At 54.6% G+C, this 16191-nt stretch overlaps 5 protein-coding genes across 5 annotated transcripts; 2 read left to right on the top strand and 3 right to left on the bottom strand.

Moving 5' to 3' along the window:
* Positions 1-12: 12 nt before the first annotated feature.
* CCOS01_03884 (NOSIC domain-containing protein) lies at positions 13-2077 on the bottom strand (the record flags this gene model as incomplete). Its single annotated transcript, XM_060452067.1, has 3 exons — positions 13-1735; positions 1879-1968; positions 2043-2077. The coding sequence occupies 3 exons, from the start codon at positions 2075-2077 to the stop codon at positions 13-15; spliced, it is 1848 nt and encodes a 615-aa protein (XP_060318332.1).
* A 496-nt stretch (positions 2078-2573) lies between these two features.
* Positions 2574-3833, top strand: CCOS01_03883 (ATP synthase subunit; the record flags this gene model as incomplete). Its single annotated transcript, XM_060452066.1, has 4 exons — positions 2574-2605; positions 2665-2753; positions 2804-3678; positions 3750-3833. 4 exons carry the CDS (start codon positions 2574-2576, stop codon positions 3831-3833), a joined length of 1080 nt encoding a protein of 359 aa, XP_060318331.1.
* A 200-nt stretch (positions 3834-4033) lies between these two features.
* Positions 4034-5056, bottom strand: CCOS01_03882 (ribosomal protein S15; the record flags this gene model as incomplete). The annotated part of the gene is made up of 2 exons (XM_060452065.1): positions 4034-4947; positions 5011-5056. 2 exons carry the CDS (start codon positions 5054-5056, stop codon positions 4034-4036), a joined length of 960 nt encoding a protein of 319 aa, XP_060318330.1.
* Positions 5057-5471: 415 nt separating this feature from the next.
* On the top strand, positions 5472-6566 carry CCOS01_03881 (ribosomal protein S2; the record flags this gene model as incomplete). The annotated part of the gene is made up of 3 exons (XM_060452064.1): positions 5472-5641; positions 5776-6224; positions 6301-6566. The coding sequence occupies 3 exons, from the start codon at positions 5472-5474 to the stop codon at positions 6564-6566; spliced, it is 885 nt and encodes a 294-aa protein (XP_060318329.1).
* A 2489-nt stretch (positions 6567-9055) lies between these two features.
* On the bottom strand, positions 9056-14642 carry CCOS01_03880 (RasGEF domain-containing protein; the record flags this gene model as incomplete). The annotated part of the gene is made up of 2 exons (XM_060452063.1): positions 9056-14096; positions 14218-14642. 2 exons carry the CDS (start codon positions 14640-14642, stop codon positions 9056-9058), a joined length of 5466 nt encoding a protein of 1821 aa, XP_060318328.1.
* Positions 14643-16191: the final 1549 nt, after the last annotated feature.

Raw genomic sequence — 16191 nt, 5'->3', positions numbered from 1 at the left:
CCGCTTAGCTTCCTAAGCAAGGGAGCTGCGCTTCTTCTTCAACTTCTTCTCCTTCTTGGGCGTCTCATCATCTTCGTGCTTGCGCTTCTTCTTGGTGCTGTCGGTAGCCTTGACGGGCGTCTCTTCGGCCTCGTCCTCGGCCTTCTTGAGCTTCTTCAACTCCTTCTTGCTGAAGACGACGGGCGTGCCGTCCTCGCCGAGCTGAACGTCACCACGCTCGAACTTGCGCTTGAACTTGGACACGCTGATGCCAGCAGCCTCAGCGAAACGCTCGTAGTCCTTTTCGCTCAGCTTCGCCGGTGTGCCCTTGACAGCCTTGCTCTCCTTGACGGGAGTCTCGACCGCGGCGATGGAGACGCGCTTCTTCTCCTTCTTTTCCTTCTTCTTGTCCTTTTTGCTCTTCTTCTCTTCTTCGCTAGCGTCGTTCATCTCGGCGTCCTCGTCTTCGCTCTCGGCGTCCTTCATCTCCTCATCGACGACCTGGATGAGCTTCTTGGACTTGCCGTTGACCTCGGTCTCGACACCGTCGGCATCGGCGTTGTACTTGCGGGACTCCTTCAGGCTGAAGCCACCGGGAGCGGTGAGCTGGCCGTCAGGGCCAACACCAACACCCTTGGGGAGGAGAGGCTTGCCCTCCAGCTTGCGGAGGAGGTTCTCAAGCTTGATGCGGCTGGTAAGGCCGAGGATGCTGCGCTCCTCCTCATCGTCCTGGTTCTCGGTGTCGCCGAGAGCGTCAACACGCAGACCAAGGGCAGTCTTGGCGGCGAGGGAACGGGCGATCTTGCCCTTGTTCTTGCCAGTGGCCTGGCCAACGAGGGAGGAGTGGTAGATGATACCGTACTTGGGAGTGTCGTGCTTGGTCTTGAGAGCACGGAAAAGCGCCTTCTCAGCACCGTAGATCTGGATGGTGGAGGAGGGGGCCTTGGCAAGGGCAATGAGGGAGCCAGCGTGGGCGATCAAGCGGGCACCGACGAGGTAGCCAACGAGAGCAGTCAAGTTGGGGGCGAGAGCGCGCATGCGGGTCTCGAGGTAGGTGGAGAGGGAAGTGCGGTACTCGGAGTAGGTGATGACCTGCTGGGCCAACAGTTGGATGTTCTCCAAATCTTCAGGGGTCATCTCAGTTCCCATGGAAATCTCGGCAGCAGTCTTGACAGGGCCCTCAAGCTCCTCGGGAAGGATATCGGAGAGATCGGTCTCGGCGAAGTCCTGGCGCATGCCAACGGCAACAACAAGACGGGCGTAGACCAGGTTGTCGTTGAGGATCTTGGCAAGCTCGGGGAAGTGCCAGCCGTACCATTCCTTGGTGCGCATGGCGTAGACGTTCAGCTCCTTGTCGAGATCGTCGACCAATTTGATAGCCTGGACAACCATGGCGTCGACCTTGTCGGCGGAAAACTTAAGCTTGTGTCGCGAAATGGAGTGCGACAGACCAAGGGCCATGCGGTCCATAGTCTCGGTGCTGAGACCGGGAATGAGGGAAGAAAGGTTCTCGCGAACAGCGCGGAACAGGTCCTGGGAGGCAGCATCGGAGACGGCCTTGATATCCAAGTCGGGAAGCTTGCCAATGGCAGTACCGAGCTTCAGGTCGGCAACGGCAAGGGTGGCCTTCTTCTCGTCCTTGATCTCCTTGAGCAGGTTGGCGAGCATTGGCGGGACACGACCCTCCTTGAGACCGGCGGCTTCCTCGACGGCGACGGCGGAGCTATCGAACTTGACGAATGACTTCAACTTGAGCCTTTGCAATAGTCAGCCTCGATTGTACTCAAACGCAGCGATCTAATCAAAGCCGAGAAAACAGGTTTGCTTGCACGCGTGTGCGCTGCTGCGTGACACTCTTGAAGACTGGCTGCAATTGTCGATTGTGGGAGCGCGACTTACATCTGGTTGATCTGCTCCGAAGAGGTCGGTCCAGTGGTGAGCTCATCGCGCTTGAGAAGCTTCTTGTCGGCAGCCTTGAACAGACCGTAGCTATTTCTCGTGTTAGCTTTTCAATTGCTGCCACTATTTCTTCCCTTCTGGTTCTTTTCCAAATAGAAACTTACCCTGCCGGCGTTTCGGCGAGAACGAAGAGAGACATTGTGAGAACCGTCGATGCTCTTCAAATCTGGCCAAGTTGGTCCCTCGGGTGAAATCCTCCGCACGTGGGTGTAAATGTTATTGTCGGCGGAGGCAGGTTTCCAGCGAGCGGATTGATGGTTTGGAAATATTTTTTTCTGAACCAAACCAAGCTCCACCAATTTTTTTTCGATGGCTGCAGAGCCTTTGGGCGGGTCCCACCCCACACACCAATTGGCAAGTGGGATGGCCCGGAGCGCGTAAAATCTATTTCGCCGAGAAAAGCCGCCTCCGGTGGCCTGTGCGCTGCTACAACTCGTAATGCCTTAGGTAAGGGAAGGTGGACTTGGTTGGCCTTGCTGGGACCTTGCAGCTGCCGTGCAGTAATTCGGTTTGGCAGTGAGTGAGAGCGAGCGTTCTAAAGTCAACGACCACAGCTGTCTCCGTTTGCGCCTCCACCAGACCGGCGTCACCACCTCCAGTCGCCTTCGAACCAAACAATCCACAACACAGCCAAGATGGAGGGCCTATTCTTCAACGTCAACAGTGGGTGAGTATTGGGTTTATGATGGATGATAGGGCTCATAGGCTGTGGCTAACATGGTGCAGTTACATTGAGGGTATCGTTCGTGGATACAGGAACGGCCTTCTTACCGGCTCCAACTATGCCAACCTGACGCAGTGCGAGACCATCGATGGTGAGTGTTTCTATGTGCCCCTGTGCGATGCACATCTAATACGGACCCAGATCTCAAGTTGCAACTCGGCCCTGCGTACGGCGACTTCCTCGGCAACCTCCCTCCCAACCCCTCGACGTCAGCTCTCGCCGCGAAGACGACCGACAAACTTGTCTCCGAGTTCCGCTATGTCCGCGCCAATGCTGTCGGCTCTCTTGCACAGTTCATGGACTACCTCACCTACGGTTACATGATCGACAACGTTGCTCTGTTGATCACCGGCACCCTTCACGAACGAGACACCCGCGAGCTTCTCGAGAGATGCCATCCCCTCGGCTGGTTTGAGACGATGCCAGTCCTGTGCGTTGCGACGAATATCGAGGAGCTTTACAACAGTGTTTTGATCGAGACCCCGCTTGCCGCCTACTTCAAGGGCAGTCTTAGCCACCAGGATCTCGACGAGCTCAATATCGAGATTGTCCGAAACACGCTGTACAAGAACTACTTGGAGGACTTCCACAACTTTGTCAACACTCATCCTGATATGGCAGGCTCGCCGACAGCTGAGGTCATGTCAGAGATCCTGGAGTTTGAGGCCGACCGCCGTGCGATCAATATCACGCTTAACTCCTTCGGCACCGAGCTTAACAAGAATGACCGCAAGAAGTTGTACCCCAGCTTTGGTAAGCTGTACCCGGAGGGAACCCTCATGCTCTCTAGAGCGGAAGACTTTGAGGGCGTCCGTCTTGCGGTTGACGGTGTCAGTGACTACAAGAGCTTCTTCGAGGCGGCTGGTCTCGGCGGCGGCCCGTCTGGCCCGGGTAACCAGGGCGGTGGCTCAAGCTCCGACGGCAAGAGCCTGGAGGATATGTTTTACCAAAAGGAGATGGAGATCTCCAAGAGCGCATTCACTCAGCAGTTTACTTTCGCTATTGTGTACGCGTGGGTAAGACTTCGTGAGCAGGTAATAACCACCAGACCCCTGAACGTGAGCTGGGCGAAGCTAATGACAAGCAGGAAATTCGTAACATCACCTGGATTGCAGAGTGCATAGCCCAGAACCAGAAAGACCGGATCGGCAACTACATCAGCGTGTTCTGAGTTTAATGTTTGGCAGTCCTGTTCTGTTAGTTTGTAGAATACCAGTTTCATCGTTTAATGGCAGGTCACAATGGCGCAAGGAGGTAGGTCAAGTTCATGACGTGGAGATCAGCATCTTTACCGATCGCTATAGTGTACATAGAGGACAATTACAAGTCTGAGTTTTACACGTGCCTACCCTTTCCCGCTTCTAGCCCACCCTAGAAGCTGATCTGCTCCTTGTAGGTCGCTGGTGACAGACCCAGCTTCTCGAGCAGATGCGTCCACCGCCCGCTTCCCCTCTCACTGCGCTCCATGTACTTGAGGAGCTTTTGCCGCCTGTGGCACAGGACCCTCAAGTTCCTCTTGTTGTGCTTGTCCTTGTAACCACGGTTCTGTGACAGCTCGTGCGAGAGCTTCCTGATCTTGGCGGTCAGAATGGCAACCTGCACCTCCGAGCTGCCAGTGTCGGGGCCGCCCCGAATTGGCGGCTTGGGGGCCTTGGGATCCACGAGAGCAGACTTGGGCTTCTTCGTCAGAAACTTGTCGGTGTTGTGTCGGCCAAACTCCTCGACACATCTCTTGATGTTGGTGTGGAGAAGGATCTTCGAGTTGGCATTGTCCATAGACAGAATACGCTTCAGAGCCTCTACTGCCTTGGCGTGAACCAGCTCATGCTTCTGGTCCGCCAATGCCTCCATAGCAGGGTCTGCCAGCTCCCTGATTTCCGACTTAACAGGTTTCGTCAAAATGTAGGCCTTGTCTATCACTGCTTGGAGCTCCTTCTCGTCGACGAGGTGGTTCAGAAGCCCCGGCGAAGTTGGCAGAGGGCGAGGATCGGAGATGATGTTTCCATTGTCGTCCTTGACGGGCTTCGTTGTGGGCGCTTGGCCGGCCGAGTCGAACGACTCCACGAAAGGAGTCGGAATGCCGTGGATCGGGTCGCCCCAGCTCGCATCCTTTTCCGCCTGGATCTCGCTCTGTCTCTTCTGGTTGGCAGCCTTGCGTTGTAGCGCCTGTTGGTGTTTGTACGGATCCTGCTTCGCTTTGCGCTTCTTCTCGCGCTGGGAAAGATTCGCGGTCTGGATGACGGGGAGGAAGCTCGGGGTCGGTCTAATAGCTGGGCGTAGGCACACTATCACAGTCAATTAGCTTTTTAATTGCTTCTTGTATCCCCTAGAATAAGCCTGAAGCTTACAGCTAGCGGTGCCTAGCCGTTGCAGGCTCTGTAATCTGGGAGGCATGGCGACAGCAGTTTCCCTTCAACGCGCGATCATCGACAATGGGAACCATAAAATTTCCTAGAGTCTGGTCCCATATCTAGAGAGCAGCACTCCAATGGCGTCCGGCCCGTTCGTCCTCCGCTGCACATCCCCTGGGAGTGGAGGCGCCCCCAGAGAGTACTAGCGGCTTTCCTACGCATCACGTGATCCCGGAGTCTTGTCAGGTACGTACTCTTGCGGGACTTGGAGACGCTTGGACCACAAGGGCCTAGCGAGGGCTTTGCTAGAGGCAGGAGCTGCCCACTCACCCACGAATTCGAGACGCACAACTGGGCGAACTTTTTTCGAGGATCGCGAAATCTTGACTTTCTTCCCTTTCCGCACCACCACCGTTCGACACCGTCTCCCCGTGGAAGAAAGACCGAAATCGCCCAAGATGGCTCCCGCTAACCTCCCCTCGATCTTCAATGCCACTTCCCAGGACATTGAGATGCTGCTTGCAGCTCAAGCCCACCTGGGAAGCAAGAACCTCCAGGTTCACATGGAGCCCTACCTGTGGAAGACCCGTGCCGACGGTGTCAACGTGATCAACGTTGGCAAGACCTGGTAAGCAAAGAAAGCGACGCGTTGGAGAGGTTTTCCTCTCGGGGAACTTGGAGAACAGAAAATCACCAAGGAAACCTCTGTTGCGCTCCTCAATTTGCGCCAGCGCAAAAATCGCTGACTTGTTGCGCCTCCAGGGAGAAGATTGTCCTCGCCGCCCGCATCATCGCCGCCGTCGACAACCCAGCTGACATTTGCGTCATCTCTGCCCGTCCCTACGGTCAGCGTGCCGTCCTCAAGTTCGCCGCCCACACCGGCGCCGTCGCCATTGCCGGTCGCTTCACCCCCGGTTCCTTCACCAACTACATCACCCGCTCTTTCAAGGAGCCCCGCCTCATCATCGTCACCGACCCCCGTACCGATGCCCAGGCCATCAAGGAGGCTTCCTACGTCAACATCCCCGTCATCGCCCTCTGCGACACCGACTCCCCCACCGAGTACGTCGACGTTGCCATCCCCACCAACAACAAGGGTCGTCACTCCATCGGTCTCGTCTGGTGGATGCTCGCCCGTGAGGTCCTCCGCCTCCGCGGCACCATCTACAACCGCGAGACCCCCTGGGACACCATGGTCGATCTGTACTTCTGTATGTGGAATCCCCTCCCTATAAGCATGCTCTGCACGAGAGATGTGGAATAAGTGAGAACTAACACATCAAATAGACCGCGACCCCGAGGCTGAGGCCGAGGAGAAGGTCGAGGAGGAGAAGCTCCCCGGCGTTGAGGAGGAGGGCGTTGCCGCCATTGAGTCCGGCTTCCCCGCCACCGGCGACTGGGACGCCCAGGCTCCCGGCTTCACCGGTGCTCAGGCTGGTGCCAACTGGGACGGTGCTGGTGATGAGTGGGCTGCCGCTGGCGCCGCTCCCACCGGTGACTGGGCCGCTGCCGGCGACGCTGCCGCTGCTGCCCCCAAGGAGTCTTCCTGGTAAACTCCCTTTCATCATTCATGTGTCGGCATGACACACAAAACGAGAGGATTCCCCCAAACACATCAACCTACAAACGCACCGGTCATCGAAGCACGGTGTGCGAAAGATATCCACAAAACGGCGGAACAGCAAATGGTCATGGAATGGTAGATAAAAGACTCTGGCGGAGTTTTTTTCTTTTATGATCGCTGGTAGCAATCTTGGGGGCAAAAAAGGAAAGGGTCAACTTGGTCTGCACTAATGAGGGAAAGATACTCGAACCAAAAAACATTGTGAAATAGTCGGCAAACCACCAATTGTTTGTGATGTCGTTTTGGGGAGAGGGAAAGCCCTGTGTGGCCAAAAGGGGTGGACTTAATCGTTATCCCGCTCTTCTTTTGCTTGCTTTCCGTTGAAAGCTTCTGGTCGAAAAAATCATGAAATGTTTGAGGACTTGAAATACCACAACCCCGTCGGTCCCTCAACCTTTGATTCACCTTGCGTCTTCGTGACTTGGTCTTGCTCCTTGCCGCCCCTATCTTCCTAACCCAGTGACATGCCTTAGTTATTCTTTCAAGGGATCGTTGTCTCCCAAGTGCCTTCCGCTTCTGCTGTCCTCCGCCATACATGTCCGAAGCATGGATTGCCATAGCCGTCCAACTTCTTCAATGTTGCGGTCAATCAGCCATAGAAGCGAGATCCTAGTACAACCAGATCCTCTGATCATACTCGATCCAGCCGCTGCGTAACCAAGGTTGCGTTCACCTCTTTTTTTCCATCTTTCCTCCACCAGCAAAGTGGGATCATTGACAGAGGCCGATCCCAAACAAAAACGAGGAGAGAAAGTTACCGAATGACGCGACACTGGTCAGCTGTCAGTAATTTACCTGCCTTTGTCTCTTCTTTACTAAAAGGGTCCAAACTAGAAGTGAGAAAGAGAAGGTGAGCAACACAAATTTGGCTGGTACTGAACAGCCGGCTCAAAAAAAGCCGGTGAAGTGCGAGGACTTCGTTACACATTGATCCATCAATGTATACCATTCGAGCAGTGAAACCCTTGAGTCAGTTGGGAAATCTGAAAAATCACTTTCACATAAGTGACCGATTCATCTGCTATGCAGAAGCCAGAGAACGGAGAAGAGTTTCGCACCAGATTCTCGCGTTCTTACCTTGGATATGGAATTTGAGAAATCTGGCAAAGACTACCGTCTGTATTGCTCGGTGTTATTCAACTTTTACACTTCTCAATCCCTAATCTAACTTACCTGGATATCTCCCAATTGAGATTAGAAGATTCACATTCGTCTCGGTCAAGACGTCAGCCCAAACTTTGCTACACCATCCTTCTGGAGCACTCAGAAGGTGGAATGGTACTCAAGGTACCGCAGCCGATCCGCTAGGACGTGAAAGAAGACACGACTTAGGAGTTATAATATGCGCTATACCCTATTATACCCTATCAAACCTATCCACTATATACTTGGACCGAAATCAAATGGATGAGCTCGCTCAATGATTATCCACTTCTTGAAAAGCCTGATTGGGATTATCGAGGGACAGATACCAGCAAACAAACACCAAGTGAGCCACAAGAAGGGCAGCGGCCACTATCTCTCTCAAAACTGATTTCAGTTGTCAAGATTAAAACAAGCGCATAGTGGCGGGTGGCCGTCCTACTGCCCTCCCTCATCACCGGAGGTACATGACCGGCAGCAAGTCGCGGATCCGGCCCACTTTCTGTTGGGTAAGGTTTCTAGAAGTGTTTTGTCGGTTAGCTTAGCCCTTTCGAAGCCAGCAAGGTGTTGCTCAAGGTACTTCACACCGAAGTTTCTGTTCTCACGTACGCATGCATAGACATCATATCAGAGTCAAAGATGGGTGCACAAGGTTTTGAAGAATCTGAATATGTTTGTTTAATCGACTCGCCTCCTTGAGCCGAAGTCCAACATGCAAAAGGGGTATTGAACGTTGCCCGAGAAAATCTCGAGCCCAGGACACCCAGAATGTCCTTTCCCTTCCGGTTAAAAAGATCCCCTTGTTCCTCCCCCTCAACTCCTTGTCCTAGTTGATATGGTCGCTCGCTCGCTTAAATGACGCAAAGTAAGGGGTATAGACCATCGCTATCTATGTGCAATGCTCGGCCATCCCTGGCCTGTTCTTTCTTCCTCCCCCCTCTCCTCCAGTTGCTGAGCCTTAAATAAGGTTCCGGTGATATCATATTGTAAGTATCAGTACAGGGTATATGGCCACTGCTTTGAAACCAAAGCAGGGCGACGTGAAAAATGACGATGCCCAAAATGAGCATCGAATTAGTGATGTAGTCGGGATACGCGTTCGTCACGTATGATGATGAGAGAGAAAGGAGACTTGGGCGTGAGCGAAGGTCGCGTGCAGGGCGCACGTATGATGCAGGGGTGTTTTCTGAGGGTCCAAACCCGAAGCGGTCGTACTGGCGTTCGTGAGGTTTATTTGTTTGTAATTACGCGCCATGAAGGATGCCAATAGCTGGCTTACTCCAGACGATGAGAGTGCTTGCGAATCTCTTCATCGCTTAGAGCACTCATCCAGAGACACCTCTCGGTGATACCCTCAACCGGTTGGAATTCGTAGAGTGTGCTGGCCTCGAGCAGCCTCAACAGTGTCTTGACAATGGTCGCGGCGTACCTACACCTCTCAAAGTTGACCAGCGGTGCAGTGGTTGGGGAGCTAGCAATCTCCGAGGGTCTTTGAGCATTGAAGAGAAGGTCGTGGGTGTAGATGCCTACGAATGGAATGCAGCCTGTGTCAGAGCCAACTTCCATCTCGGCACGCAAGTTGTAGAAGTTGCGGGTAGGGGAGATGAGAGTTTCCAACTCCCGCAGAGTCTGCATATCGTAAGGTGGTACCATGGCCCAGGTGTTTGTAAGCCGAGATATTTCCATCGAAGTCAGGGCGATGGCGATCTGACTCATGGTCGCAAAGTTGCGGTATCGGCGGCAGTGAGCAGCAATGTGGATATACTTGATGATGCATCGTGCTCTTTCCTCAATATTTTGAGTCAGCACGATCTCGCTGCATGCCCACTTCACCATGATGTTGAAGCGCGCAATGACAACCTCAACGCCATGAGCATCCGTGTTGCGAAGGAAATCAACCCAGGACCGAGAGTCGTTGTTGGTAGCATTCTTCCAACCCATGTCGATGAGTTCTCTCCAGTCAATCTCATTGAGAGCATCCTTTTCGATCAGCGTGAACTGTTGAGCTAGAATCTCCGAGTCGAACGCAAGCGTGAACGGTAAGTGAACAGAGAATCTTAAGGACGATTCTCTTTCGCGTTCAGAATACTTTGGCTGCCCGCGCAGTGCTTCTCTGGTGCCGGTAGGGTCAAGTGGCGAGTTGGGCTGGTTCGCCCCCGGAGTGGTGTCGGGAGTCGGCGGTAGGGGCTTTTGCTGATACACCTGATGTTCGTGAAGCTCGGGAACCAGGGCGGCCTCAGGTGACATCTGGAGAGCTTGGACAAGCGTCATTGGTGGCGACGGAGGTTCTCGGCTGTCTGAAGGACCCATGGTCGACTCTCTCAAGGGTCGAGGATCGAACTCCAGAATGGATGCACTGCGGTGAGCATTGCGGTCCGGAAGAGGTTGTGTTTGGTTCATGGCAAACTCTTCGGGCTCGACAATCTCGGCTGACAGCTCGGACGAAAGGTCAGAACCAAAGTCTTCTCCATCACTGTCGTCATCTAAAAATGACTGCTCGCTCGGCGGGGAATAGCCCGACTTGATCTTTTCCAGGCTTTCCGTCTTCCGGATGAACTCGTACGAAGATGTGTGAGATGATCCCTCGAACATTGGGCGAGGAGTCACTGCTGGTGAAATTTCTTCCTCGGGGTCTTGAAGAACAGACATGTTGGTCCATTCCCGCGCGGATGCCTTACTCTGGCCATCGTCTGCCAAACCTCTTTCAAGAAGAGGAATGGAGCAATACGAGCCTGCCGAGTTATCTGATAAGAAAGAACTCGCATCGGTTCGAGGTCCGTTGGGAACGTCGAGAAAGCTGGAGCGGGGCTCTGACCCCTCTTCTTGTTGGGCCACGGCGGCGGCGTCCACAGGAAGAACGTGCAAGTGACGATGCCCTCTCTTTTCTTGCTTTTGCGCCTCAGCGGGTTCACCTTCAAGATCCGTTGCAGTATCGACACCTTGGAGAGGAGCATTTGTGGGCTCCATGGACAATTTGAAAGATTTCTTCTCATACTTGCCTTCCAACTTGGCCAATGCTGATTCTACACCACCATCATCTTCATCGTCGGGAATTTGGGCGAGCTTCTGCGCCTCAGCTTCAAATGAAGGACGCATGATGGGCTTGGACGAGTGGGTGCTGAAGAGCGAGAGTTGTCTTTTTGCCGATGGCTCAGCCATTGCGCCCAGGGAAAAATTATCGGCATCGCCTCGGTGGGAGAACTCGCTCGACACGACGTCAACGAACGCACTAGAATCATGCTTTGGGCTCTGCAAATAGGAGCTTCGCATGGATTCTGAATAGGTTGTGAGGGAGCCTGCCGACCGTGACTTACGCAAGGGCAAGGCATCCCCGTCGCCCCCGTTGTTGAATGCGCGCAGGTTTCCACCTGGTCGTCTTCTCAGAATCCGGAGCGGCTGAGGTACGGGGCTCGGCTCATCCTCGTCAGCGACGGAGCCTTCAGTGTACGTGGTCGCGTCGAAGCTCTTGACTGTTGAGCGCGGGTTGAAGGTACTTCCAAATGAGGTAGTGCGCCGGTGGACGACGGCTGAGTCAAGGGATCTATTTGTCCTGCTTGACTTTTGCCGAATGTGCTTTTTCGTTGACCTTGACAAAGTAGGACGGCTGGAAGAAGGCCCGATGAACTCCGACAAAGGACGATCGATATCCATGGACGGGCGAGTGCTTTGATCATTGCCCAGAGTTGTCAAGTCAGGCACAAAGGGAGGCAGTGGGTCCACCGAGATGGACGGTCTGACGACATGTTGGTTAAGCAAGTAGGACGACCGTCGAGGTGTGCCCATGGCATGACCCGGTGGTGTGTTTGGCGGCGTTGGATCCGCACCGCCTGGCAGAAAGGTGTCAGCAAAAGCCTCCACAGACTCAGTCGCGGGCAACGCTCCATGCATTGCTGGCAGAGAAAATTGGATTGTGTCATCTACGATGACGATAGACTTGCTGCCGGTAGTGATGGCCATGTCGCTAACCGGCCTCAGTACGTCATCCTCCGGGATGCTGCCGAAAGATGAAATTTTAGGAACCGCCGAATAGTCGAACTCTTGTTCGGATACTGCCCTGTGTAGAGCGGCAGCGGTGGGGTCCAGATGTCCGCGCCTTGCGGCCTCGTCCGCGGCCTCGGCGGCTGCGTCTTCTCGAACAGCCTTCTTGAAGTCCTCCACAACCTCCGCGCCCAGAAGGTCTATACGCACAGGAGGCCGAATTCCGTTTTGTTGCCGCCTAGCCTGGGGGACTATGGCGGTTCCCGGCAACCGGTTTGTCGTAGCCCCGCGCGGGCCTATGGGAGAGATGTTGATGAAGTTACCCTGGGTGGGAGAAACGCCCTGTCCTCGGGTGCTCAGCGCACGTCGGACACTGCCGATCAACTTCTTCATGCCCTGGCCAGACATAGCTGATGCGCTACGCTGCTCTCCTGGCACTTGAAAGACCGTAGTATGGCGCTGGAAATCACCGGCGAGGCTAGGCGACATAACTTCAACGTACGGCTGACCTGGAGGCATCAGGTTTCCTCGAACCAGGCTGCCAGCGAAAGGCAGTGACATGAGAAAGTCGGTATCCGGTAGACCCGACTTTTCGGTGCTATGCTCTCGTTCTCTAAGCGAGTCCGTCAGGCTGCCGTTTCTCTTGTGCCCGTGCCCTGCCCGTACACGTTTTCCAACAAGAGCTCTTGGAGTCGTTGCCACTGGTCCCGCGGTGGAATAGACCGAGCTGGCGGGTGCCACTGGGTGAGCACCCACAGTGGAGTTGTTGCCATGTTGAGTTCCTTTCGAGTTCTTACTCGGGAAGGAGCAGGAGATGATGTCCATACTGGCGATACTGGTAGGTGAAGCCGCCAGCCGTCTGTCGATCTCATGAACATGGCGGCCCTCTGGTGTAGTAGGTCTGTTGATGATGGGTTGGGAGTCAGCGATATGGCCGGCTCGGGAAACGTCGGCGTAGAAGCTTGTCTGCTCCTTGTCCTCGGGAATGGGCGCAAATAGGCCATCCAGCTGTGGGACAGCGTCCTCTCTCTCCCAGAAGGAAGGATCTAGGCCGGCGTTTCTGTGACCTGCGATTCCGCCAGGAGCTATCGGCACGTTGGCGCCGAGAGAAGGGTCGAATTCCGGTCCATCCCAGAACTGAGCACATACTCGCCGCCAACATTTCTTCAACTCGGCCAAGATCTTGAGTTGAACCTTGCAGCCACGAGGATCTGTTGATAGCTCGTCTACCATGTCGTTCAAGAGGTTGCAAAACGATACGCGAAGGCCGTATTCGATGACGAAATCGTCCATGAAGTAGTTCAGGATCCAATGACGCATGGCGACGAAAGTTCGCACTCGTACCACCATTCCAATCTCATCATTTCGGCCCAAGGCCCATCGCAGGCGCGCCATTACCATCTTCAGCAGATCACCCGCCTCAAGGAAGGATCGATACGTGAGGAAGAAGTCGGAGATGAGTTCATAGTCGAGAAAGCTTGGAGAGGTGAACTCGGCCACGAGACGAGGCGGGGTAGCAGCTGTCACTGCACCCGTAGCCGGAGAGTATCGCACTATCGATCTGTCGTCGCATGTCGGTTTGAAGGTGAGGGCATCGAACATGGCTGGTTCGATGACCAGATGGGTCGACATGTAGGTTGAACGGATTGCAGGCAGCCGAGGTGTTGTCATGGGAGCGGGACTGAGGGGGCCATTGTGTCTCGCGGGTTCCATGGGCGGCAGGCGTATTTGAGGAATCGAGATGGGACTAGGCTTCTTGGACGCTATTGACGCAGGTATTCTTGGAGTAAGTTCGCCGGTCTGAGACCGATGGAGGAAAGAAACGTTACTGGAGCGGGGAAACTCTTCTGTCGGGGCGTAACTCGATCCTCTGAAGAAGGCAGTGCCTCTGGCGGTGAATCGTGGGTTGCCTAATTTCCAGTTTGGAATTTCAATGTCTAGGAGGGGGATGTGAGGCGCATCCAGATCCTCCATAGTTTTGGCGCGCCGTTCATCGCCCGGCTTTGAGATGACAATTTTGAAGCCTTCAGCTTCGGAGTCCCTGCTCGTAGTGGCGCCGTCATGAGCTGTCGAGTCGGAATGAGCACGTCTGTGTTGAGAGGGCCTCGGGGCGTGGCCAGAAAAATAGCGACTGTTTCTCGCCGTTGGGGGAGTGGCAGCCGTTGCAGGCGTTGCAGGAGTTGGTGGCGTGGCGGTCCATTGGCTCAAGTGAAGGTCGCTTGCGTCTTTTTGCCTCTGTTTTTCGGTCAAGGCATCCAGACCAGCCGTCCCAGGTGGCGTTATGGGAAAGACAAAATTTGGCTGAGGGTATCTCTGGTTGGCAGGACGAACCGTCGGTCTGTTTATTGTCAGCACGTTTTCGGAAACCCGAGTAAGATTGTGGTGAGGTCTTAGCATTCCCGCCCATGTGAGAGGTACTGAATCAACAAACACCGCATGCAGTCATGAAAGCAACCCACCTCAGATATATCCGACCGTTATTGCCCACGTTGGCAACGGTGAATTGACGTCCTTCACGTCCAGCAGAGCCTCCATCGGGGGCGATTTCAAACTTGTCATCGGCAGAGCTATCAGCTCTCATGCGGCGTATCGGGACCTGATTCCTTTCCTCCTCGGATATCCTTTCTGTGGCTGGTAATAGTGGTTTTGTTGAGGGTCCTGGCTGGCGCATCTTGTTTATCCATTTTCCTCCAGAACCAGCAGTCATGGCACTCTGGGGTTCCTTTCCTCCGGTTGCGAGTTTCGGCGGCCGTCCTAATCTCGAGTCGCGGGGGGCGATTGGGCTTCTGGGACTCAGCGGACTGCGCGGAGTCTGGTCGCGTTGCGGAGAGCGCACACTGAAGGCGAGTCCATCGTGCGAGGACCGCGATTCGGTGGCCTCCATGGCCGGTATCGCGTGTATTCGATTACAGCTGCGGGCAGCGGGTGTTGCTCGCTGGGGTGACTGGTCGCGAAGGCATTCGGTCAGCTTTTTGGCGAGACACAACAAGATGCAGTCGGACTAGATTGGAGTGCAGCCCAGTGGAGGAAGGAATGAGGCTCGGAGCGGGAAGTAGGGTAGTGGTAAAAGAGACAAGAGACGGGCTAAGAAGCGGCGCATTTGTTTGTGTGTGTGTCAGAGCCCCGAGGTGAGGTAGGTAGGTAGGCACCAAACTCGGGACGAGGTCATGGACACTCGAGTGGTGCTATACTGGATTCCGTAAAGGGCCCTCGCGGGTCCGTGAGATCCAGGGACCAACTCAGCTCACAGGGTGGCACGATGGGTCGGGTCTGACGCTCGGAGGAAAAAAGGCAAAAAAGATGAGCTCAGTGTGCATGTGGGAGTGGAACGTACGTTTTGACGCCATAAAGAAGCAATGGCAAGCGGCGGCGGCGGTGGTGAGGGCGGCAGTGTTTTGCAACCAGACACCTCTCACAGGGTTCGCTCAATAGAGACAGAGACGCAGAGGCAAGCACAAGCGTCCAACGGGCATAGTCCAAGACCAAGACCACAGATTACCGAAAGTTGAGACCTTGTGCGAGAGTAGGAGAGTCGAAGGCAGGTCGCGGGCTACCTTGGAGAGACTCGAGGAAGAGAGGGTGGAATGCGAATGCGCTTCGACGCACAAACAGAAACACAGGGCCGAGTTGGTGATTTGTGAATCGCAGGAAGGAGGCCGGAGACTCGGAGGATGCGCTCGTTCTCGTGCAGCGGACGCTGGTTCGTTATGATTGACTGTTGCCTTGAGTTGTTGAATTATTCGTACAAAGTGTATTATTCGAGGTCTCGAGGTCCCGAGAACGGAAAGGAGGAATGAGGAACTTGAGATAGTATTTCCGTACTCCGTGGCCGTCTGGCAGGTAATTACACGCCAGTAAGTGGTGGAGTGAAGGAGGAATGGACAACTACGACGATGGAGGAAGGAAAGGCGAGAGAGAGTACCTTGGTGTGTATGTACCTTACACAATGACCCAGGCAGAAGAAGGAACGGTACAGATACGTAGGGAAGGATACAAACACAGAAGAAAGCAAGGCGGAAGGAGACTTGGGAAAGAGGCCAGACCAGGCCCAGACCAACAACCACCAGCAACCAGGAAGCGGCCAGAGAAACAACGACAAGCCGCAAAAGACCAGGATGGTAGGACGCAGGATCATGGATGGGGGAGCGAGGAACACAACCGGGAAATGGGCACTGGGCAGACAGTCACTCAACTCAGTCAGTCAAAGTGAGTTGGTGGCCCGTGGGACGGGAGTTGATTGAGTGCAGGTGAACCGCGACGCAAGGTACCGGTACGTACTCCCCTGTTCATGTTCCTTCCGTCTGTCTCTCTGTCAGGTGGGAGATCAGGGACAGGGGACGCCAGGGATAAGGACAGGGAACCCGGCTGGGCATGGTTGGTCAATTGCACCTTACCTCACCTCACATCAGTCTACCTTACCTTATTGAATGCTC

Source organism: Colletotrichum costaricense (genome assembly GCF_030867565.1).
Source record: "Colletotrichum costaricense strain IMI 309622 chromosome Unknown Scaffold_3.1, whole genome shotgun sequence".
Classification (NCBI taxonomy): domain Eukaryota; kingdom Fungi; phylum Ascomycota; class Sordariomycetes; order Glomerellales; family Glomerellaceae; genus Colletotrichum; species Colletotrichum costaricense.
This window is presented reverse-complemented; position numbering and strand designations above follow the sequence as displayed.